We start from the raw sequence: 24,576 nt of genomic DNA on the forward strand, positions 1-24,576 counted from the left end.
TGTCCCTTCCGCCTGTAGAAAGAACTCCACGTGGTCCCACCCCAGCAGAGCTGAACACCCGAAGAAACTGTCCTGAGCGTGTGATCGTCACCGGAGCCCTACAAGAACACTAAGAATTCCCAACATGGAATTCAATTCGTTGTGTTCATGTTTTTAATGCAGGTGTTGCGCCTAAACCAAGTTCAAGAGTTAAACTGTAGAGGCTGTGCGGTTAGAGAATAACCCATCAAGTGGGTCACAACCGTTTCAAGGAAGACGTCTGTTTCTAGGAAGGCATTTCGGGAATCGTCATGGAAGCAAACTCTGAACACGCCAGATGACCACGGTAAGAGCACCTCTGTGGTGGTATTGCTTAAATACGCTCCTGTACTGAACAGGACAGCGTAAGAAATGTGTCAGGACTGACCTACCTGCTGAGACAGTGGCCTCTCGTTATTTGATGGTACCCACAATCCACCAGGAAGTGTGTGAGAGCCACGTGTGGGGCGGGAGCAGGATGGATATGTGGTGTCCGAGGTTCCGACTGGTCGGTGTCCGCATCGCAGGGGTTGCTGAACGTTCTGGGTACCCCTCTGCTTGGGAGCTTATTACATTGGCAGAGAATGGCTGCCTTCCAGAAATGATTTCTTTGGGAAAAACTTAGAATATATTTTGTCTTGGAATGACTTAAGATGTGATCCAGTTTGATGCACGTCACATAAATGATGCCAAAAAAAAAAAATACAGAATAAACTCTAAGTTCAAAAGTACATTTATTTAAAATGTGGGCAAGATATCAATATAAAAGAAAAGAGTATAAGAAATAAAAATAATCAAAGTACAAAACATTTCAAATCTTTAACATCATAATTTAGAGATAGCAAGGTCTTTATTTACACCATTTTATTTGTAGTTGAAGTTCTGTTAACAGTGTTGTGAAAACATTTAAAAACCTGGCAAATGAATCATAAAACCTAATGTGGGCTCATAAATTCATATAATACAAAACATAATTTATGTTTCCTCAGAATAAAATTACACATCTTAAAAAGATGCAGCATATGTATCCTATTGGTTTTCCTGCTCTAGAGCGCCTGCCTCCCAAAGCAGCTGGCAAACGCGGGCCTCTGCAGGAAGCGGGTCCGTCCACCCGACGGCGGCCGCGGCCGGGCCCGTGCCCAGGACTCCAGTCGCGGTGCGGATGCCATCAGTTAAATTTATACGTAGGTTTGTTGAGGAAAACACGCTTCGAACACGAGGCAAGCTTACATCCCTACGGGCCCCCAAGTCTGGTTAACCAGCGTCAGGGCCCGTCTGAGACCCTGGACCGCGTTCCTCGTACCCACTGAAACCAGGCAACCCGGATCGGGGGCGGCTTTCCACGTGCCCCGCACGGACTGCCACGGCCCGCGTACCCCAGCCTCTCTGCGGCGGGGCCTGGGACCAGCGCCCGTGAAGAGCCAGCGCGGCCACCCCGCGGAGGCGGCAAAGCCGAGGCTGCATCACGGCGGATGCCCCTTTCGGCCACAAGGCAGAGCCCAGGCAGCCGCCCCTGGGGCCCCGCACAGGACCCCCCCCCCCACCCCTCCCCGGCAGCTCTCCACGCAGGCTCCGTTCCGTCTCTAGACAGGACACGAGGCCCCTGAGAGGACACCCCCACATCACCCAGATGACTTCTAAAGCAGTTCTTTCTGAAAGTCAAGGTGGCACAGACTAGACATTCACAAACGTCTAAAAATCCGGGAAAGACGTAAGAGTACGAATCGTATGAAGACGGATGCTTCTAGCTTACGGCAGGGCACCTGCAGCGATCCAGCCGGCCTCTCGCCACACGGATGCGTGCAGTTCTGATCCCAGTGGGGAGGGGGGCCCTGCACCGAGCCGCCTTCAGAAAAAGGATATGATTCATAGTCCAGTGTCTGCGTGAGCACCCCGGTGAGCACGAACTCTGCGTTATGGACGTCTGAAAGAGAGGGGCGGACCGTGAGGATGGACGCGCTGCTGTGCGCTCGCGCCCACAAACACGGCAACACACCGTACCTATGCCCCGTGCGAAATACTCCCGACATAAGTGCAGGTCGTTCTCGCAGGATATTAAGATGATCTCTGATAAGCTCTAAGGAAAAGAAAGGGAGTTTATCGGTCACCGAACAGTGAATCTCGTCCGGGACGGCGAGGAGTCGGCTGCTTCCCTTCTATCCACCTTATTTTGCTTGTGCTCCACAAGTTTCCGGAAAGACGGCTGTTTAGACAATACTCGTCCCCCTGCACATTCCACGATCGCCTTCATGGTTGACAGGCTCGGGCAGATTCCAGGCGTGATGTAAAAATATTTTGCCTAAAAATGAAACGAAAATACGTGCACTTTGAATCGTTAGGGTACGTCAGTCTTCATAAATCCTACCCTGAGGGTTTGGACAAAATGTGTCGTCTCGGGGAGTTCCGGAAGTGCCACCCCGCCGCGAGTCCCCAGCCTGAGACGGGCCTGGAGGAAGCCGGGAGGTAAGTGTGGAAAAAACAAGCCTGTCCTTATGTCAGGTGTGAGCTGTGAGGAGTGCAAGGGACCGGAACTGACGTTCCTAAAAGACACGAAGAATTCTGTGGGATCGGGAGGAACAGTGTAAACATTTTTCACAATTTCCATAGAATTCTAAATGGGCATTAGATCATCCCCCTCCGTCTGTCAAGCGCGAGGCAGGCACAGCGCCTGCGTTCTCTTCGTTACCCGGGCCTGGTTGGCGCTCCGACTAGGAAATGATTCTGATGGTTAAGATTCAGTTTCCTAACGCCTTTGTTTTCAAGTGTTCCATAAAGCACGGTGTTAAACTGCTTGCAGGAAAAGAACTAACGTTTGGAAAACTCTGCTGTTTCGAGGGAGATACACCCTAACGGCATTCTCGTGCCTCAGCTGGTTCCTTAGGTGTAAAAACAGAGCAGCCTGAACGTTTTTTTGTGTGTGTCCAAGGAGCTTCTCTAACAAATGTTTAAACATCTTCAGCCTTGAGTTACTCAGGCATACATTCAATTCACGTTTGGCCAAGAATCTTCTTTCTCCAGCTGCGTGTGCGTTTAATGAGAAGAGCGTTAAGTAGCAAAGATTTGTTAAAAGCAGAAAAACCAACTTAAATGCCTCGCACCGATTAAGTTATCCCTGGCCACGCGCTCTGAAGGCCCAAGTACACCACGCGCTCCCAAGAGCCAGCAGGGCGCGGGGCTCCGGAGGTGCACTGGGTCTCCTCGGCCAAGACCTCCAGTAACATGTCCCGGGAGGAGCACCGGGCTCCCCCCCACCCCCCTGCCAGGCGCGTGTCACCTCCAACCGTGCCATCTGTAACTCCGTGGGGACCTTTCCCTTTAAAGTGTACCTTGAAGAGTGGAGAAGCGTGTGCCCTCTTCAAGGACTCTTCCAGACTGAAAGAGAACAGCACTTCGGCCTCAGCGTCTCGGAGGAGGTAGTTCTGCTCATCTGGAAGACAAGAGCCGCCCGCTCAACAAAGTGCAGACTCAGGGGACACGGGCCGTGCACCCCGGAGGTCGTGCCGCCGGTCAAGGGCACGCCGCTCGAGGCTCACGCTTCCCTGGGAAAGCTCTGAATCCTGAAATGTCAGCTGTGTGTCTGACAATGTCGCTCGCTCTGCCCCGGAAGCAGCCAGAGCAGGTGAAGGACAGTGCGTCTTCACCTTCTGAGGTTATAAGCTCGCGGGAGACAGTGGACTGAGAGGAAGGGCCCCTCCCGGCCGCCGCTCTGCACTGTTTCAGGGAGCTCACGGGGAGGTCAAGAACCCCAGGCCCCAAACGACCAGCTCAGAATGAGCATCACACCCAGCGTGTGTGTGAAACACCACAGGTCTCGACTCTATGATCTGATGACCAACGAATCTTTATAGATCTGACAAAAACATATTCCGTTTAAAACCGGACGGCGTATAGCACCTTAGAAAGAATGGTTTCACCCGACTTAGAAGCCTTTGGGCAATTTTAATTGGTTTTCAGAGTTACAAGAAAAGTTAAAGATCACAAAATGTCTTAAGCTTCTCATAAACGTCTCACGATCAGAGAAGCATTTCTTCCTTTCCTCGTTTTCTAAGAGTAGCCCGGTAGCATCACAGCGCTCTAGCCAGACGGCACGCTGCTCCCCGACACGGTGGCTCAGGCCGGGGACACGTGCTCCTTCAGCCACACGTCCTTACAGGGATGCTTTAAAAATGTAAAATCCAGTCCTAGCTCACGGGCCACAGTTTGCCGACACGGAGCAAAGCAAGGCAATCAGTAAAGAGACCCTGAAATGACGAATGACGAACTGCTAGAGATACGAGGTCAAGTGATCAGCCAATCCGAGAAAGCGGCTCTGCGGTTTTCGGTGGGAAAAGGTAGGACTGTCCGAAAGTGGGAGAAGTGAAAACAAGCAGTTCAGTCACACGGAAAATGTCTGACATGTAAGTTCTAGGGCAAAACGCGAGGCTGATCTGCCTTCTCAGGAGCTGGTGAAGAGCCCCACGCGGCGGTCAGGGGCTTGGATGGAGAGAACGGTCCCCGGAGGAACAGCGGCTCTGACGACCCCATTACGGGGAGATTTCAGGCAGGAACAGAGCTGCGTCACCCTTGGGAGGAGTCAACCTGAAAGCTAAGCTTTTCACAGCCGCACGGCGGAAATGAGCACCCCAGAAAGAGACGGTCTGTAAAAGTAGTGTCTCAATCTCTATAAATCAGAGGCAAACACAAAATTACAAAACCACACCCCTAGCACACGATGAAAGCTATCGGGCCCACGTGGGGTGCCAGAACCCCAGCCGAGGGAGCCGGTGCAGGCAGAGAGGGGGCCCTGCACCCACAAGGCGGTGCTGGCGATGCTGGGACATGGGTCACGCGCGGGAACGAGGTAAAGTAAACACGTGTAGTGTTCTGGAAGCCAGGCTGCTTGCCACGGGAGAACGGATTTACAAACGCAAGAGCAGAAAAGCCTAGAACTTTCCTGCGCGAAAGCCAGAAGTGTTCAAACACAGAGAGGAGACAGCCTGAGGGGCCCTGAAGCCAGAATGGCTCTCACTGTCCAAGTCGGGACAGTCTAGGCATCAAGGACAGCATGGTAGCAACCCACGGAATGCAAGAGAAAAAGGGCTGCACACAAGGAGATAAACAAGTACATCAAAGGAACGGTGGCAATGGCATACTTCCCAGTACTTCCCCAGACTTACTACGGCGGAGGCGCCAGCAGGCATCGCCTGCACCCAGGGGTCGCCGTGACCCCCTCCAGTGACACGGCAAGTCAGAACCACGCCACCCCGGCAGGAGCCGCACGAGGGCACGGCACCCACCGGAGTTCCCGCGCTCCATCGGGGGAAGCGGTGGGCAAACCCACAAGGAGACAGGACAACCACGTGTGCTTCTGAGCTACCCTGTGGCTTTCAAGGAAGGACATCACGGGGACAACCAGGCAGAGCCGAATGAGGTCTGCAACCGAGACAGTAGCAGCAGATCCTGCTTTTGGCGGCTGTGCCGTGGCCGTCTGGCAGAGCGTCCTCTTCTGTAGGTGACACACGACATCAGGGATGATGGCGCGTCATTTTGGGAGCATACTCGTTCACGGTTCAGGAGAAAGCAGCGATCTGTACTGTTTGCTAACTGCAACTGTTTGCGAACTTGGGGATTGTTTAAAAAAAGGTGAGAGAGATTTGATTTCAAAAGCCAAACGTGTTCTTTAAAGACCCATCAAACGCTAACAGATGAGTAAAAGACGTGAACCTGAAAGCAACGATTCAGATATTAATGACTCCAGATAACCTAAGGTCCATATTCTTGAGAAACTTAAAGCTTCTGGCAAAACAGAAGGTCTTTAAATATGTATTAAAAACCAAACACACCAACAAACTGACCCTAAAGTTCACACGGAAAGCAAAGACACAAAGCAGCCAGCTCGACACTGAAGGACAGGAACAAAGATAGGGGCCGCCACTGACAGACCTCAGTGCTCCAGCAACAAGACCATGTGGCACTGGCCAAACAGATCAATGGAGAGAAGCCGAGAGAGCCAAGAAACAATCACCTTGGTTTTTAACAAAGGTGCAAAGGCAATCTGAGCAAAAATCATTTAACAACTGGACATCCACACGCAAGAAACTGAATCCAGACACAGACTGTACATCCTTCTCAACTCAAAATGCATCACTGACCTAAATGTAAAACACAAAACCATAAATCTTCTAGAACACGGAAGAAAAATCGAGATGACCCTGAATATGGCAATGACTTTAGCTACAACACCAAAGGCACGATCCACGGAAGAAATGTGATAATCTGGACTCCGTTAAAATTGAAAACTTCTGGGGCACCTGGGTGGCTCAGTCGGTTGAGCATCCAACTTCAGCTCAGGTCATGATCTCACGGTTTGTGGGTTTGAGCCCTGCGTTGGGTTCTGTGCTGACAGCTCAGAGCCTGAAGGTTGCTTCGGATTGTGTGTGTGTGTCTCTCTCTCTCTGCCCCTCCCCTGCTCATGCTCTGTCTCTCTCTCTCAAAAATAAACATTAGAAAAAATTTAAAAATAAAAACTTCTGCTCTGTGAAAGAAAATGTCAAAAAAATGAGAAGACAAGCCATGAACTCGGAGAAAATATTTGCAAAAAACACACTTGATAAAGGACTGCTATATAAAATACACCAAGACCTCTTAAGATTCAATAAGAAGACAACCCAGTTAAGAAATGGGCAAAACATCTGAACAGACATGGCATCACAGAAGAATCAGCGATGGCAAAGATACTCCACATGGTGTGTCATTACCGAAGCGCAGATTAAACCAACCGTAAGATCGCCCTCCTACAGCGGTGAAAACGGTGGAAACCGCGAACACCGGCAACAGCAAGTGCAAGCAAGGATGTGGAGCAACAGGAACCCTCCCTGCCGGCGGGAGCTCAAGACGGGGCGGCCAGCTGGGAAGGCAGCTCGGTGGCTTCTTAACAGAACTAAACATACTTTTACCATACAATCCAGCAACCCCACCCCTTGGTATTGGCTCAAGGAGTTGAAAATTTATATCCGTGCGCAAGCTATACACGAATGACGGCAGTGGCTCTATCCGTCATGGTCGGGACTTGAAAGTCCTGACCTTCAGCAGGTGAACAGATTAACTGTGGTCCGTGCAGACAATGGAGAACCGTTCGGCGCCAAACAGGAACGAGCTATGAAGTGAGGAGACAGGGAGGAGGCTTACGTGCATATCACAAAGTGAAAGGAGGCCACTCTGGAAAGGATACGTGCTGTAGGAGTCCAACTGCAGGACGTCTAGAAAAGGCAATGGTTATAAAGTGGAAACACTCTCCTATGTCTGGAAATTTAGGGGATCAAATATGAAACGTCTGAACAGTTACTATTAAATAGTAAACATTTATACTACGACTAAACCACCTTCTAACCCTCAGACATCAACAGTTATACCAGAAACAAATGAGTCAATCAGAACTTCGGTGACACAGGAAATGCCGTAAACTTTATAAAAAGATAAAAGAATCACGTGGCACAAACTGGCAAACTTGGTAAACTAAGTCAAATTTCCATTAAGGAACAGCCCATCTCATTCTAAATTTTACAACTGTTACAAAAACTTGGGAGCTAATCTGTATGTTTATAGTAATTGTTTCTACAAATGTTTTCTTTTGCCTGCATTTATTTCATTAATAGCTTTTAAGAACAAAAACATTAATTTCAATCGAAAGAGTCTCTACAGTTATCCTCGTTACTTGCGGATTCTGCACTTGTGAGTCTGCCTACTTGCTACAATTTACTTGTAAACTTCTGCATCGCTCGCGGAGATGCGCAGAGCAGCGACAAACCCGAGGACCAGACGCGCACGTTCCCAGTGGGGGCTGAACAAGGCAATGCTGGGCCTTCATCCAGTTTATGCCACAAACAGGTTTCCTTTCTGTGGTCTATTTAGTGCTAATTTTCCCACACGTTTATGCTTTCTGCTGGTGACGGGTCTCAAAAGTGCCAGCGCAGAGCGCGGCCGTGCTCCCAGGGAAGGGGCCGCAGGAGACCCGGTGGCCTCCTTCGGTGTCGGTTACGTGCAGCTGGCCAGGCGCTCGGTGCGAGGGGGCCAAGAGCAGGTGTTAACACGGGCTCTTTGACACAGTGCACACGTACGTGATGTTTTCCAGATACACACGAGGGTACGTATGGATGGGCTGATGAGGACAGGACCAGGGGCTCACAGGAGCCCAGCCCTGCTTCCTCTGGGGGCGATGGTTCAGTGCTCAGGAACCCGTGTCTGTGGGCTACTCTGTAGGACGTAACACCAGGAATGACAGGGATCGACTATATTACGGTCGTTGAGAATTCAGGTTTTTTCATTATTACTGATTTTCACGTAAATGATTCTTTCCTATGACTGGGATAGAACATCACGGAATTTTAAGTTTGGTTTAGCTTTGCTATAAACAACAAACCTAAGTGTCTGCAAACAAGTTATTTTTCCGGATCATACTTTCTCATCTGTATGTTAGACTACATGAACTTCAAAATATGCGTGCTTTTTACTAATTTTTTTACAGTAAAGACAATCAGACTTAAACACGAGTGGCTCAGAAAACGACACGGATCTGCAATATGACATGTCCCCGTCAGGGAGAAGTCAGGTTAGAGCGTGAGGGCAGTGAGGACGGGAAGGTCTCTGCCGGCCTGGGGCATCCACGGCGTCCCCCTGCCCCAGGGGCAGAACGAGCGGGCACAGCCGAGATAGTGGGAGGAGAGCCCTGGGCCCAGGGCAGGTGGCTGCGGAGAAATAGGAGAGTGGGTGCATCCTGACAGGGGGCCGGTCACTGCTGTCGATGACACATGATGGGGGGGGGGGGGGGGGCGGGGCCCACAAGGGAGGTAAGACTCAGCACCACTGCGAGATCACAGTGAAGCTTGTCCGGGCCACGCACCTGCTCTCCCGCTCCACCTGCACCAGTGGCCAGGTGAGGGCTCAGGATGTGCGCGTGGGGGTCGTGTGGGCTGGGAGCACCACACGGGTTTGGGGGGGAGGGGGTGGGTCGCACTGCTGCTGCTTCCACTAAAGGATTTCGGTCCACTGATCCGTGTAACAAAACCTATGCTTTCTCTGCCGTCTCTAAGCACAACCACCTAGAAGGACTTCGCTCCTGGTGCCCTGAACGACGCGGGGCAGATGAGGAGGGGCGGACGACCAGCCCTCTGACGGAGCCTGCAATCGGAGCTGTGCCCGGACACCCCTGGACGCCATCCCCGTACCCTGTGCTGCACGCGAGATCGCACCGCACCGCCAGCATCCGAACCGAACACACGCATCGGGATCGGGAAGGATCAGGAGGCGGAGGCTGAGGCCTTATTCCCCCCAGCGTCCAAACGCCGAAGCCTTCCTATTTCCCGGTACGAGGCAAAAGTATCAAGTGACTCACTGGGACGTGGCAGACATTTATGAATTTAATGGTGAGTTATCAAGAGTGAGAAAGCAAATGAGGCGTTTGCTGGGACGAAAGCAGAGATAAAGTCGAGAAAAACACGTGTCGGTTTTCCACATCAGCAACGGAGCTGTGGACGCTACGTACCGATAAACGTCTGACACTTGAAACACTCTTCCAGCCAGTCCGGCGTCACGATGTGCTTCACCACGGAGATGGCCGTCAGGAACTTCACCGTGCGCGTCACTTTGCTGGCGATGAGGTGTGTGCATTTCTGCGCAGACTCGGCGACCTCGCCCCCAAGGATGTAGAGCTTCTGGAGGGAGGGGCACAGAGCGGAGGTGAGCACGGGGCCGCACCTGAGCGAGACACACCGCGCTGGCCTGAGAGCTGGGAGACGGCGAGCACAGCAACGCACATGGACGTGTCCGGAGTCGACCCCGCGCCTTGAGCTAAAACCAGCGATTCCCCGAGGGCCCCAGTATCACACCCCACAGACACGATGCCCGGAGAACAAGGCGGCGCGTTGCACGAAAAGGCGCGAACATGCCCAGACTTTCTAAGCTGAAATGGGTGTTGATGAGGCACATTAACAGACAGACCCTGTTCATAAAAATTAGAGAAGTGACTGAGAAGACGTGAACATCCAGGAAAGATCTCCGTAACTAGGCTCAATTTTAAAAGTGAAAAAAATTGATACGGCACTTAGGACGGTTTCTTCTCCTTCAGAACCTGAGCGGTACGATGAACGAAGCCCAGGTGGTAACAGGCCGACTTACGGCCTCTGAACCGCCGCCCCCGAAACAACAGCCAGGCGAGATGCCCCCTCCCTTGTGCTGCGACTTCCGACAGCACGCTGAAGGCTGCGTTCCCACTTCCTGTCCGAGCGCAAGCACGCGGCCGCCCTGGTCCCCACCCAGGAGAACCGGCCTCCGGTGGCCCGCGGCTTCCCCGACGCCGGGGGTGCTTCTGGCACGAGCACGTTCAAGCAGGACCATAAATGTGGGTCTTGTCTACTCACCCGAGTTGTATTTTCTACTATTAAGAGAGCAAGGGTCTAAGCATAAAACTATAAAAACCACAGAACAAGGTGAAACGTCACTTACGATTTAATGGCTACTTTTACTGTAAAAACGACTACAACTGATTTATAAGCCAAAAACTCTGCTGTAGCAAGACGTTCCGATTAAATGTTACTTTGACACACTGCTAGCCTAAAGCCACGTGTACAAAAGGAACGGTGCTAAAACTCCTCCCAGAACGTAGAATGGAATTTCACCTTAACATACTGTTGAACTTGCACGGGCTCAAATCCAGTGAAAAGCACAAAAGGGGTCAACTCTGGTGTCAACTTTTTGGTGGGAGGGGGTAGATCTTCAATTCTGTGAAAGAAAATAAACATGTTGTTTAGCACACGACAGATTCTGACACTTGCACCAGCCTTCAGCGCTCCGAGTGTGCGGGGTTCCTCGGTGAGGGGCAAGCGCGAGGGGCTCCCCGCCTTGGACGCGGTCACCCCCGAGACCGACGCGCTCCGGCTCAGGCGAACGCCATCTCTTCCTCACCACCCTCCCCCCCCCCCCCCCCCGCCACACACACAAAGGTCTCCACGGGCTTTAAAAAGAAAGTGGGGGCTTTAGCCGGCTGTGCCAGTGGAAGCGTCCCTCACGGGCCAGGCAGTGGCGGGCGTCCACGCCGGCCAGGCAGCGACAGGGGCGTCCCCGGAGCTGCACCTCTGGCAGGCGCCAGGCCCCTGTCCACTGCCCTGTCTTACACCAGAAGCACAAAGCAAGCGATCTGACTTAGGCACGCATTTTAAATGAAACCTCAGTCTCACGTAGCTGACGGTTGAGGCCATTTAGGTAAAATAATTTAAGGTTTGTTTGTGGCATTTTGATGACAACTTAAAAAACGCGTCATCACACGACCGAGACGTTCCTGAACGCTTCTGGAACATGGACTGTGATGTGGGGGTGCAATGGGCCTGATGCAGAGCAGGGGAGAGGCGAGGGAAGCTGGTGACTGCGGAGGACAGCCTCATCGAGTCCGCCTTGGAAGTAACGGCTTTTCCACACTCACGAAAGGAGAAAGGTCCCCGCTCACCCTGCACCAGCCCTGCCTTACGAATCACATGACCCACACCGGCCAGCCAGCTCTTTGGCAGGCGAGACCACCGCCTCCGCACACGTCCTTCCACGGGGCTCTCGGCCCCTGCCCGCCTGGGCCGCGGGGCTCACCTCGGGGACGCAATCCCACACTTGCTCCTGCAGTGCGGCCCGCCAGCCCTTCCCGCCTGCCGCTTTATCGACTGCGGTGGGACACAGTTTTGCTTAAAAAGATGCAGGGCGCCTGCGTGGCTCAGCCGGTTGGGTGTCCGACTTCGGCTCAGGGTCGAGCCCCGCGTCGGGCTCTGTGACGACAGCTCAGAGCCTGGAACCTGCTTCAGATTCTGTGTCTCCCTCTCGCTCTGTCCCTCCCCTGTTCACACTCTGTCTCTCCCTCAAAAATGAATACACTTAAAAGATATAAAACTTATAAAACCAAAAAGATTCAACTTTTTTTTTTTTAACAAAAGAGAAAGACACATGTGTCTGTCCCCCTTCTGGGCCCGGCCACGAGACCCAGCACCATGAGGTTATAAACCAAGAGAAAGTCAGAAGATCCTGTTTTCTATGAAAACGTCCCGGAATCTCCCCAACTGTGAGCGTTTCTAACACAGGCCTGCTGAGAACCCCAACCGTAGCGGCGGGAAGGGGCTGTCCGTACCTGGCTCTTTTGGAAGAAGGCTGGACGTTGGTCACTTCGTTCTGCTTCAGTTTGGGAGGTAGCCTCACACCCTGTAATCACACCGGTGTCCACGTCAGTCGACTGCGCACAAAACACAGCAGCTGCCCACACACCCGCGTCAGAGAAGCGTCCCTCCGCCACTCGGAAGCCAGCCGCGCCTGGATGGCAGCGAGGAGGACGCCGGCCAGGGGCCAGCGGGCTTTCTGGAGGGGCCCGCGTGCCTGGCACCTGCCCGCCGGCTGGCCCTTCCCGGCCCAGCTGCACGCGCGGTCCTCCGCCCCCGCCGCCACACGACAGCGTTCATTCCCGCGTCGTCCGCTGTCCCGACGTGGGATTTGGAAAACACACTCCCTGCAATCTCGCCCCTAAAACATGGCTGTTCCCGCAACAGAAATCTGGCGTGTGGCGGCTCACGAAAGCCGTCCCCGGACGGACCGCCGCGCTGCCGGGGGCTACGCGGGTCACTTGTTTTACTGCGTGAAGCCACTGCCTCTCCATCTCGGGCATTTACCTTCGCGTTTTCTAAACACCCCGGCTGTATCCACACGACCGAAAAGAAAGTCGGCGCATCTCCAGAAAACACGCGAGACCCGCTAGCCCGTCAGGCACGGGGCCAGGCTCTCCTTCTCTGACCTTTGCCCTGAGGACACAACCCTCAGCTCCTCAGTCTCCAAACTCCACACGTCGGGGGCAATGAGGAACAAGGTAAACTGGGCCCCGAGTCTCTGAGACGCGCGGCTCTGTGACCACCACACGAAGCCGCGGGACAAGCCGCCGTCCAGGCCCCTGGGGCCGAGCGGGGGAGAACGTGACCGCGTTCCCGCCTTCATCCCGAAGGCCACGGAACATCTCTGCCAGCCGGGCGAGTCAGGAGAATATTTGCTTTTGCTGGTGTGTCAGAGCCAGTCGTGTCTTACAAATCGTAACTACTAGTTTAAGCAAAGAAAAAACACAGGACCACATTATCATTAGCCTACGGGCTCCTTGACAGACTCCGGACGATTCTCGGCAGCTCCCAGGTTAGATTCGGAAAACAAGCAGGGCAGACCATCACAGAACACAGGCCGGGGTGTCACTGGGTGACCCTGACCGGAGGGTTCCCCTCAGTTCATTGTTTACGGGGACACAACCCCCCAATTAACTCTGTAGTGCTGAGGGATGTGCTGAAAATCAGCGGGCACGTGACTCAAGTCCCTTAATACGAACAGACAAGTGAATACACACGGTGACCCGGGCGTAACCCTAACCCCTACATCACACGGCCACCCTACATCACGGCGTGGTTACCGCAGCGTGACACGGAAAACAGGACCCGACGTCCCAGCATCACACGAGGGAGATGTGGCTGCACGGCCCCTGCAGGAAGGCCGCCCGTCCCTGCTTCCGAGCCAACAGCCACCGGCATCCGACCTCCTCGCGTCCCGAGCCGGCGGCCTCACCCACCGGGGGGGCCCGGCCCACAGTGAGGGGGTCCCCGTCCTGTACCACGGGCAGCCCGACGCGAGTCAGAGCGGCCAGCGCTGTCCCAGGGCGCCTGCCCTGTGAGTGCTCGTGCCTCCCCTCTCGCTGCAGCTCCTCGAGCAGTGCTCCCCCGTGCACACATACGGGCAATGACAAAAGCACCGACTGAGGGGGAGCGAAGACCCCGGGTGTGCTGAACGTTCTATGACGTCGTGCTGACACATCACTTAAAGAGTTTCGAACGTACAAACACAGGTCTGTGCCTACCGCGTTCCTGTAAGACAGGGACAGCCCAAGTGACTGGGCCGCTGACTGGACGTACCATCAGCAGTTCTGCCGACACCTTCAGCGGGACCCTCCAGGCATCTAGAGAGAAACGAGTTACATTTACAACAGCATACTATTCAAGCAGAAAAGCCCGTTTGTAAAGCCCTTTTCTGGGGCCGGTAACGTTACGTCAGACACGTCGGTGGCTCAGTGGACATTCATTAAGGATAAACGCAAGCACCACGCTTATGCTGAAAAACGTTTTCAGTACAACGTAAGGGCAGAGCAGCCGCGGGACGTGCTCGGGTGACCCGTACCGAGGGTTCTCCAGGTGAGGGACACGAAGAAACGCAGCACGGCACAGGTGTCCAGAGCGGAGCCGCCCCCCAGCCCACCCTGGCGTCACTCCGGAAGCCGTTCCCGGGAACCACAACCACCCGTGACAACGGGAGGCCCACACGGAGGACCACGGCACGTCAGGGTGGCCGAGGGACCAGCACACCTCCCTACACGATGGCCGTGCTGACTGCTTCAAGGACCGACCACAGGTCTCGGTAAAGCTCCCAGAACTGAAGTCAAATGGGCAGATACGTCCCAGGGAAGCAGACTGTGGCTTAAAACGAAGAGCCATCCAAACACCAAACTCAAGAGCCACGGTTAAAGCCACCGGAAAACCAGACTTAATGAGCATTTTGAAAACGGAGCCTATCAAGGCCGAGCTTGAACGGGCATTTTCTGGAGCGCATTCAGCTGAGTGTCAGAGCGTGACCCGCAGGGCGGGGGTCCGTGTGGCCCAGGACGAGCAGCTGGCAAGGACAGAGGGGAGACCACAGGTGCTGGCCTACAGCCGACGGAGCGCAGGCGGGCACGGGAGACCAGCAGAGGCTGGCTGGGGAGACCAGACCGAAAAGCGGAGTGCTCCTTCTATCCCCGGCATCTACTGAAAAGGCAGACGAGAACACCAAACCGGCTAGAGCCCCTGGGCAGGGTGGGGGGAAGAGACTAAGAGGAAGCTGGCGCACAGCGGTGCCTCGGGCAAGCGAGAGGCGGTGGACGCACGTCTAGCTCCCGCACTGATGAACCTGACCCGTGAGACTGCACTTACCCAGGAGACTGAAAACCAAGTGCGGGGTAGGGGCAAAGGGCTCCTGCAGACTGAACGTCGTGTAGCGGCCGCAGTGGGCCTGTCTCAGCGCTTCGAAGTTCCCCAGGAGAATGTCGCCAAGCCACTGGGCGTTCACGCACGGTATTCTCCACTCCTTGGCCTTTTCGTACTTCAAGCCGGCAGGCCTGTTTGGGTTTGAGGGGAAACACGCTTCGTTAAATGCTAGAAGCGTCTACCGTTCAAACCAGTGTTTCTTTTGCATCTGGCATCAGAGAGCTAGCAGGGCTGCCTGAGCCAAGGCGACGGCAGCCCCTGGCTGGCGATCGCGATCCCAGGGTGCGTCCAGGCTCACGCCGCGGTCCCACATCGCCCGCGAGCCCCGCGTCTGCCTTACTCCCCGGACCCGACTCGGCCGACTCAAAGCCCGCGAATTTGAGATTCCAGTTCACCGCAGCGCTTTACGGACGCCTCTGCGAACGTCCAAACTTCACTGCTGTTACTCCCACAGACCGATTTTCGGGCTCCCACCACGGAACGCGACGCGGCGACCAACACCGAACTGCTGACACACCCGCCAAGTCGTAAGCGGACTTGGGAGCCCACGTGGCGTCAGAGGCGTGCTTACTCTTTACAGATGAGCACCGTGTTGCTGCGGCACAGGTAGCCCGTGTACTTGGCGCCTGCCAGGTAAGCCATGAGCTTCAGGTCGTCCCTGTCACTGTCGACAAATCCAGTCACAGAAATAATCTAAGCACAAAGAGAGCAAATAAGGCCAAGACGCAGTGACGATTTAACCCGTGGCCACTTCCTTCTCCGGGCCTGTTCTGTGCACGTGGCGTTCCCGCGGGCAGCTGGGAACGTCGCTCCCGACAGTGTCGAAAGCAGCATCCTATTCACGGGACGCAGGCTACGTCTGTAGCCGACGGGGGAGACGACCGAGATACCAGACCCGGGGAAGTTCTTCTGTGTCGGGAGGACGCTGCTGACGTCACTTTAACAAAGCCGTCCTACTAAGCGTGTAAATACGAACGGGCGAGTTCTGCACCCTCCCCGCCCATCCCAGTTCTGAGGTCGTCGGAGTGAGAGAGCCCACAGGTACCGACAGGGGCCTGCCCGGCGGTGGCCACTCCGGCACAAGACCCCCGCTTTACTCCGGGACCTTAAGTCGCGTCTGAGACGCTGGAGACCCGGTTAGACTCTCCTACGTGCAGGAGCCTGTGCCGCCAGGCGCACGGGAGGGGAGGTGCCCGCCCCGCCTGGGCCCTCGGGCGCCGGGCCAGAGGGAGCCCGCGCGGGAGGCAGAAAGCAGCGCAGGACCTACTCTGCCGGAGGAGGACGAACACAGAACAAAGCCGAGTCCCTTACGTGCTGAGAACACGGCTTCCCTCCGGGGGGGAAAGCCACCGGGAAGTGAAGGGCACGGTGGGGCGGCACCATCTTCCTCTTCTTCAGGACGGTGTTTAGCCAGTGCGCTGTGACACATCTCTTCCTCTCCCTGATCGCCTACCAAACACAGAATCACGGGTCTGTTGTGCTTGGGGCTTTGTGGCTGCAGGGTCACGCACAAAACCGCAAGCCTGGACAGCTACGACGACACCTTCCCGGGATCAGGAAGCCCTCGCGGGGATGTCACGACATCTAGCCCTCGATTTACCAAAGGGACAAACGTCACGATTGAGAACGTGACGACCCACACGCGAACGGGAGCCTGCAACCGGGGCAAAGGCAACACGCTTTGTAACCACCTTAAAAATAATCACGGAAGGAGATCACACCGATGATCATCAAAATTCAATGAAAATGCCCCTGCAAGAACACGGAGGGCCCCCGAAAGAACAGGCTCCGAGAAGACGTCACCGCCTACCTAAAATCAGCCACGGAGGGAAAAAAAACCTCACAGGCATTTCTACACTTTTAGATGGAAAGTGGATCCAGAAAAAGGCTACAGTGTTGAAGAGCAGTTTCGGGGCGGTTGTTTATCACACACGTATTAACAGGGTTCTGTCCACAAGTAAGAACACTGTTAGAAGAGAAGACACGAACTTGAGGCCACAGACGAGGGGACACCACGCCAGCCCACGCCCCGCAGGAGTTTACAGAGGCTCCGTCCAGCCCCGCGCACGAAGGCCCCCAAGGGCGCAAGTCCCGCTTCCGCCCCCCACTTGGTCACGGGGCTGCCCTGGACTGAGAGAAGGGGTTACGCGTCCTTGGCACACCGCGCCCAAAGACGTAAAGGCCAGGGTCCACAAGGTTATCTGTCCCAGCAAAGGCTGGTGAAAAGAAGGGACTCTGCTATCTTCAGAGGCAGCAAAAGGTCCTTTCCAAACACAGCCATCACCAGAATCCTAAGATGGTCCACAAAACGGGCCAGACTTCATCCCAGTCACAGGGGACGCTGCCCTACTCACCTGTGCGTACATCCCGCTGACCTGACTCTCGCAGAGGAGATGTGTGCACCGGCTCGAGAACGTCGGGTCCACGGTGCCGCCGTGCGCCTGGATTATCTAGACACACAGGAGAGCCAATGTCATAATCAACCTCGTGTGCTCAGGAGGACAGGGTACGGTTTCCAATTAGACTATTAAAGAGCCCATCGTCTATTTTTATAGTATATTTCACCAGAACATATACGATATACGTATGGGTTATATTTACAGGTTCTCCACTCAGCACCGTTAAGCGAAAATGAGCTCCAACGTTCATTTAACTTGAATTTCCAGAGGGAAAGACAAGAGAAACGAACGTTCTCTTTTGGTAACACAGTTCCCTCCACCTCGCACTGCTCACGTTCTAGACCAGCCAGCACCGCGTGGTGGAGGCCGTCCTATGCTCCCCTGACCTGCACCCACTGGACGCCTACTACCTGCCCTGGTGTCATGACATTTCAGACATTGCCAAACGTCCCTGGGGGGCAGAGCCACCCTGGCTAAGAGCCATTATAATAAATAAATAAATAAATAAATAGCAGGAAGTTAGCAAACCCCAAAATTTATCTTTAACAACAGATCTGTCTTAGGGCTAAGGGAACTATTCTGTGGCATTGCATGGTGCTGGCAGCATTTGTGAAAGTCCAAAGAACCGCGCACCAGAAGGGAGGGACTTTCGCGGTCTGTTAAAAAAAACATCTGCCCCACAAAACGGTTCTGCTTCATTTACTTTTTTTTAATGTTTATTTTTGAGAGACAGAGAGTGAGCAGGGGAGGGGCAGAGAGAGAGAGAGGGAGACACAGAATCCGAAGCAGGCTCCAGGCTCCGAGCTGTCAGCACAGAGCTCGACGTGGGACTCGAGCTCACAAACTGCGAGATCGTGACCTGAGCTGAATTCGGACACTTAACTGACTGAACCAGTCAGGCACTCCTTGCTTCATTTACATTTAAAAAAAAATTTTTTTTAATGTTTATTTATCCCTGAGTGAGACAGAGCATGAGCAGGGGAGGGGCAGAGAGAGAGAGAGAGACAGAGTCTGAAGCAGGCTCCAGGCTCCCAGCTGTCAGCACAGAGCCCGACGTGGGGGGCACAAACCCACGGACCGCAGGATCGTGACCTGAGCCAAAGTTGGACGCTCAACTGACTGAGCCACCCAGGTGCCATTTACTTTTTAAATCTGATTTTGATCGGGGCGCCTGGGTGGCTCATTCGGTCGAGCATCCGACTCTTGATTTTGGATCAGGTCAGGACCTCAAGAGTCGTGAGATCGAGCCCTGGGTCAGGCTCCGAACTGATGGTGTGGAGCCTCCTGGGGATTCTCTCTCCCCTGCTGTCCTTCCCCCACTCACGCTCTTTCTCTGGAAAAAAACAAAAACAGAATTTACCGATTTTTGTTTCAGCAGTTCACAAACATGGCTTACTAAGGCATGTGAGCAAACCAGTGGTTTCTACACCACTGGTTCTCATCCCCCTGCAGCAAGCACAGTCAGCTCTTCGCGTGTCTTCCGATAATTCTGGGTATGTTCTCACGAATCCCTGCCTCCTGACCTCCTCCTGCGGGGCTTACCCTGGCTCGCACATCTCCTGCAGTTGTTAAGAGCCATATTGCCTCCCTCCCGCCTGCCTTTGTTAGTTTTCTATGCACCTTCCACTATGTCATTCCCAAACTCTTCAACACACAACTACCGTCCGTGGTGGTATCTGTGCCCACAAATCCCTGGACGCGCCTCCCTCCAGAGCAGAGCTCGCCTCTTCGCTTGGTACGGGCTGGACAAACAGGATACGGTGCAGCGACCGCATGCGGCTTCCTAGACAAGAGACGCTGTGGCTTCCTCCCTGCTCCGCCTCAGGTCACCTGCCCCGGCGGAGGCCAGCGCTGCCCCAGCCCCACGGAAGGCCCCGTGGCTCCTGTCGCCCGGCTCCCCCCGACCACACGTGAGCAGAGCGCCTCGGCCACAGCCACCCTACTGAGCCACGGCAGGGTCTCCACTCACGAAGCACCCTCCAGGTGACACGTGTTCCCTGCTGCGAGTCACCATGTTGCGGAGGACTCGTTACACAGCAGAGGGCACGGTGTAGCTCTTCCCGCCCCGACAGATAAGGCACATCAGGTCACATCAGAGCGCGTGTCAGCTGCCCCTCGGGGACCGCTCCTCCCGCTCCAACTGAGGCCGGCGCCTCCCTCCACTCATCTCCACGACTGCCCTCCACCCTCACCCAGAGAATTCCTCTCCCATCTCCGTGGGAGGGGGCTCCCAACCGTGGCCACCTGAGGACGCTGTCACCACAGCGGTGCGTCACGGGCAGACAGGCCGCGACATCCGAAGCCTGGAGCCACTCTTCCTCGGGGCTCCGGAGATGCCGCCGGCTGCTCCGTGATGCCTCCCGACTGCTGCTTCTCAGAGCCGTCCCTGGGGCGCAGCTCCGGGCAGCCCTCCCTCTGTACCCCGAACTTGCGGCGACGGTGCCCATCCGTCCCTCTCCACGTGCTCCTGCCCGTGCTTCGTCTGCACTGGCACGCCTGTCCCTTGCTACGCGCCCTCCTGGACCAATCCCGGAGCTTCAAACAGAAGCAGACTCGTCTCTATCTTTTGTGTCTTTGAGTTACAAAGATATCTTTGTTTTGAGGCCAGTTTCTACACATCACCTTCCAACACTTCTGTGATTTTTAGAGAATTTCCTGCTGCCGTGATTCTCAGACGGGCCTCTCCCCTCCTCTCTCTGCCTCCTGCCCCAGGTCAGGTTACCAGCATCTCCCAACTGGCCTAGTCACCTGCCTGCACTCCCGTAACTCAACGTTTCATGGTTTGGAATGTACGTCTCTCCTTTTTCTACATGCTTTAATAACTACAGGGAGAAAATCCGACTTCTGTAACGTGGCACAGGAAGAAGGTCGTCGAAGGGGTGGCCTGGCCGGGAGCCCGTGCCTTCCTGCCACCCCCTCCCCATCTACACCGAGGGTTTCTCACCGGGACACCCTCCATGCTCCCTCCTGTTTGTCCTAAGACTGAGTGCAGGAACCACGTGTCCCCACAGGCCTCTCTCAAGGCCCTCGCCCCCACCCGGCGGGCTGTGTTTTCTCATGGCTCTCGCTGCACCTGCCGTCCTGCCTCCTGCTCATCACAGGGGGCTGTTTCTCCGACTCACGTGCGGTTTTCTCCCCCTCGTGCATTCCCAGTATTGTGTCTCACACGGAGAGTGTTTCAACAACAGGAACGCTTTCGGGGAAGCGCATTTAAGACCTGCCCGAAGCATACTTACAGTCTTTTTTTTTTTAAATTAGAGTCAGTTTTGATTTGCGGCACTAACGGGAAAAGCGTTTACTTCTCCTTTTCCTTAAAGACCAACATACAAAATAATAAATACAAGCACTACGGTTCCACTACAGACTAGAGACTCTGAGGTCCCTTCCCAGCTGGAGAGTCTAAGATTGTCCGGCACTCGCCTCTGGAGACAGAAAGGATTAAGGCACACAGAGGATGATGGTCCCTATCCCAGGGCACCAAACACCTGATCTCATTCTCACATCCCCAGTTATACACAAACAACCTGTGGCCCTGAGAGTTTAAGAGCTGGAAGAATCTCAAAGAATCACGAAGTCCAACATGCTTCCCTTACAGCGGGAAACACTGAAGCCCAGAAAAGTGATCTATCTGCCCAAGGTCACAGAGTGTCAAAATAAAATGCCCATAATACATTCCCAACACAACAACGTGTAGGTCACTGAGGGCAGCCAAACGGACGGAAGGCCAGTCTGCATTCCGCGAGTCCTCAAGACCGAGCTGTGTTTCTTCAGGCACAACTCACCCTCTTCCAGGTGGCCAGGAGCTGTTTATCAGACATCTGCTCGGGATAATCCGCAATCGCGAACACACAGCCCAGGAGGAACCCTTCTTCGGGAACTGGAACGGAATCACACAAGGAAAATAAAACCCCCTGAGTACGTGTGTGCAAAAAACGGAGGCATTCACTTTGCTGCGTTCATTCTGCATTTCTGAAGCCGGTCGCTCTCCACCGGGACGCTCGCAGCCTGAGCGGTACGTTCAAAACACAGGTCCGCGGGCTTGACGGTGCACACGAAGTGATCAGACACTGTGTGCGCACAGACGAGTGTGTGGAGCCCCGTGAGGGGCCCCGGTGCTGCCTTCAGGGGCCAGGACGACCCACCCTGACAAGTGGGGCCCGCGCTGGGCACCGGACCCGTTCCCCTCCGTGAGGACCCTCCCGACGGGAACCCTCAGCCCCTCACCCCACCCTCGGGCCTCCCGACAAGACTTTAGGGGAGAGAGAGACCCCGCGCGTTACTAACTCTCCACTGCGGGGTCGTGTCCAAACAGCTGGTGCGGGTGCTGGTGCTGGTGCGGGTGCTGGTGCGGGGGCGGGGGCGGTGGCGGCTGCGGCTGCGGCGGGGGCGGGGCCTGGGGCGGCAGGGCCTGGGGCGGCGGGGGCGCGGCGGGCGCGTGCATGTGCTGCTGCAGGTGCAGGCGCTGCAGCTGGGCCAGCTGCTGCTGCTGCTGCAGGTGCTGCTGTAGCTGCTGCTGCAGGTGCTGCGGCGGCTGCGGGTGCTGCGGCTGCAGGGGCGGCTGCGGGCGGGGCGGCGGCGGCTGCGGGAAGGGGTGTGGCTGCGGCGGGGCGTAGGGCTGCTGCGGGATCTGTGGCTGCGGCTGGAGCTGCAGGATCTGCTGGGGCGGAAGGTGCAGGACCGGGTGCGGCGGCGGGGGCGGGGGCGGCGGCTGCGGCAGGTGTGGCTCCGGGGCCACCTTCACTTGGCCGAACAGCACGGCACCGGCGTTCGCGTGGCCCTGCTGGCTGTGGTTCACCTGATGCTCTAAGGTTTTCGTGGGCGCTGAAAGGGACTGTAGGATCTAGAAAACAAAAATGAGGCGAAGTCATTAGCGACAGGGAAACGGACCAACGTCCTCCAAGCGGGAGAACGCGAGCGGACCCTGCCATCTCTTCAGCACCGCCCGACACGGAGGCACCAAACGGCAAGCGTCACCAACTTCGATAAAGCGAACGAATTCACCGGAATTCAGAATTTGGAAGTAAGTAACACGGAACGAGCTAATGCCTTAAAATTGACACACGTGTAAACTCACACGGCTGATGTGTTCGACAGAGCACAGTCACGGGGCTACAAAAAAAAAGGGGGGGCCGGGGAGGAGAAAAGAGAGGCACCCTGCTTCCTCGCAGGGGTCTGTGCGCCCCCCGCAATGTGCTGCGGGCACAGCGCCTCACCGGCACCCCCTGTCCCCCCCTGCCAAGCTCCAGACTTCTCCTAACCCAGGGATGCTCCAGGGAAAAAGTGGACCCTGCAGCCCCTCGGCCTGGCCCAAGCTCCTCTCCGCACCTGCCATTTTCCAACAACGAAAGGGGCCCCGTAAGAGGCGGATGTGAAGACCACCCCCCAGTGAAAGCACCCCCACCCCCCCTCTTCTGTGGTTACCCTGCCCTGCGCCCTGGCAGCTCTGTAAACGGGGGCCGGTAAAGACACCAACGGTAGGTCTGTTTAATGGCAAACGGTCCCTCAACTGAGAAATCCTCAGCACAGCTGGTGAGTCAGCCTTCCCCAAAAGGACGGGGGGGGGGGGGGGGGGGCTCTTCAGAAAGAGCGAAATGTTTCGAGTCAGAGAAAATCCAACCGCCCAGACCGTTCCCTTCTAGTTCCTCCTTCACGACGACAGGCGTAAGCACAGAGCCGCCCGCAAGCCGAGGGGAGGGAGGGGACAGGGCCAGGAGTCGGGAGAGGCCAGAGCACCAGATGGCACGTTATTGTATCATCCTGCACAGCACTGAATGTTGTGTCCTACAATGAATTTTTTCCCAATTGAAAACACACTTGCCATTTAAACAAAACTCTAAAATCCAGTTGCAACGTAAGCCATGAGTAAATCGAAAACCTCAAGTATGTTCTTAAAATGTATCTTCCACTTAAACAGACTCCAGAACGTAAAGGCCACATAATTTGCAAGGGTGGCAGACTCTGGATTTCGTGGCCAAACAGCTGCCTCTAAAACTGATGGAGGCCTGGCGCCCGGGGGGCTCAGTCAGGTGAGCATCCAACTTCGGCTCGGGTCATGACCTCAGGGATCATCAGATCAACTTCCACGTCGGGCTCTGTTCTCAGCAGAGAGCAGGGACTCTGTCTCCCTCTCTCTCTGCCCCTCCCCGGCTTGTGCTCGCTCTCTCTCAAAAATAGGCAAACGTTAAAAAAAAAAAACAAAAAAAACCCCACAAAAAACGAAGGCCAAACTCGAGGCTTGCACGATCTGTCTTTGAAATCACTTACGGGTAAGACCTCTCTCTCCATAAGGAGTTCTCTCCACACTTCAGAAACTCCTCAGTAGAGCTCTAACCAGAAAATTTTTTTAACAAACTCATAACCGGCAGGGTAACGATTTATTCTCTATGCTTAAAAGTACTAAAAAGTACCGCGTAAAGCGGAGGGAAATGGACCTCAGCGCGTACCACACCCAGACAGCAGGACAGCAACTGGGATGCTCACACGTCCACAAAAGCCGCGAGGGGCGGGTGGCGGACAGCTGCTAGGACTTCTGCGGATCAGTCCTGAGCCTGTCAGCGCCGCGGGCCAGTAACAGTGGCTGCTTCTGGAGAGGACACAGGAGTTAAGGGCAGGAGGGAGTTTGCCACTTTATACCCTCTGGTGCCACCTGAATTTTTTAAAGTTTTGTACACATGTACTTTTTTACTCTCAGAAGTCACAACCCACATGAGCTTGACTGGGAATAAGGAATAAAGGCCTGTCCGCCACGATGGGCCGGGTCAAACCAGTGGGGTGCCTCAGGCTGCCTCCCCCGCCCCTGCACCCCAACCCCAGATCACGGGGCAGCTCCGGAAGGTCTGAAGGACCCTCCGTACAAAGGGTGAAAAGACCAGGAGTGGCTGAAGGCCTGGAGCCCGAGGCTGTTCCCCTTCCATCCGGTGGGGGGGGCTGGTGCTCCAGGCCTGGAGCAAGGAGAAGCTGGGAGTGGGTGGGGTGGGTGCAGGCTGTGAGCACAGGGTGGCTCTGAGCAGACAGGGGTCAGGACGAGAGCCCTGGCCTGGGGTAAGACGGACACCGGGCTGGAAAGCCGGGCTTTTCAACCCTCTGATGTGCCTCTTGTGGAAAACACGCGC

At 55.1% G+C, this 24,576-nt stretch overlaps 1 protein-coding gene and 1 long non-coding RNA gene across 7 annotated transcripts in view; one reads left to right on the forward strand and one right to left on the reverse strand.

The window, feature by feature from the left end:
• LOC122488768 overlaps positions 1–10,809 on the forward strand; it is a 30,528-nt gene extending 19,719 nt beyond the window's left edge. For 3 of the 4 annotated variants that reach the window (XR_006298691.1, XR_006298690.1, XR_006298692.1), the window contains exons 5-6: positions 163–325; positions 9,087–10,809. This is a non-coding gene — a long non-coding RNA (uncharacterized LOC122488768). Of the gene's footprint in view, positions 1–162; positions 326–8,521; positions 8,630–9,086 lie in introns of those variants that run through there. The other variant, XR_006298693.1, reaches the window with a different exon arrangement.
• Positions 736–24,576, reverse strand: part of PAXIP1 (PAX interacting protein 1) — a 50,988-nt gene continuing 27,147 nt past the window's right edge. For 2 of the 3 annotated variants that reach the window (XM_043590484.1, XM_043590483.1), the window contains 15 exons: positions 21,749–22,304; positions 21,247–21,341; positions 17,420–17,515; positions 16,377–16,514; positions 15,637–15,758; positions 15,012–15,196; positions 13,962–14,005; positions 12,158–12,228; positions 10,671–10,773; positions 9,539–9,707; positions 3,345–3,445; positions 2,183–2,317; positions 2,020–2,095; positions 1,882–1,942; positions 736–1,202 (listed from right to left, as the gene is read on the reverse strand). In XM_043590484.1, coding sequence (XP_043446419.1) covers positions 1,187–1,202; positions 1,882–1,942; positions 2,020–2,095; positions 2,183–2,317; positions 3,345–3,445; positions 9,539–9,707; positions 10,671–10,773; positions 12,158–12,228; positions 13,962–14,005; positions 15,012–15,196; positions 15,637–15,758; positions 16,377–16,514; positions 17,420–17,515; positions 21,247–21,341; positions 21,749–22,304 — 1,968 coding nt within the window. In that variant the 3' untranslated portion in view covers positions 736–1,186. Of the gene's footprint in view, positions 1,203–1,881; positions 1,943–2,019; positions 2,096–2,126; positions 2,318–3,344; positions 3,446–9,538; positions 9,708–10,670; positions 10,774–12,157; positions 12,229–13,961; positions 14,006–15,011; positions 15,197–15,636; positions 15,759–16,376; positions 16,515–17,419; positions 17,516–21,246; positions 21,342–21,748; positions 22,305–24,576 lie in introns of all 3 variants that reach the window. The other variant, XR_006298687.1, reaches the window with a different exon arrangement.

This window comes from Prionailurus bengalensis, chromosome A2, assembly GCF_016509475.1.
Source record: "Prionailurus bengalensis isolate Pbe53 chromosome A2, Fcat_Pben_1.1_paternal_pri, whole genome shotgun sequence".
Classification (NCBI taxonomy): domain Eukaryota; kingdom Metazoa; phylum Chordata; class Mammalia; order Carnivora; family Felidae; genus Prionailurus; species Prionailurus bengalensis.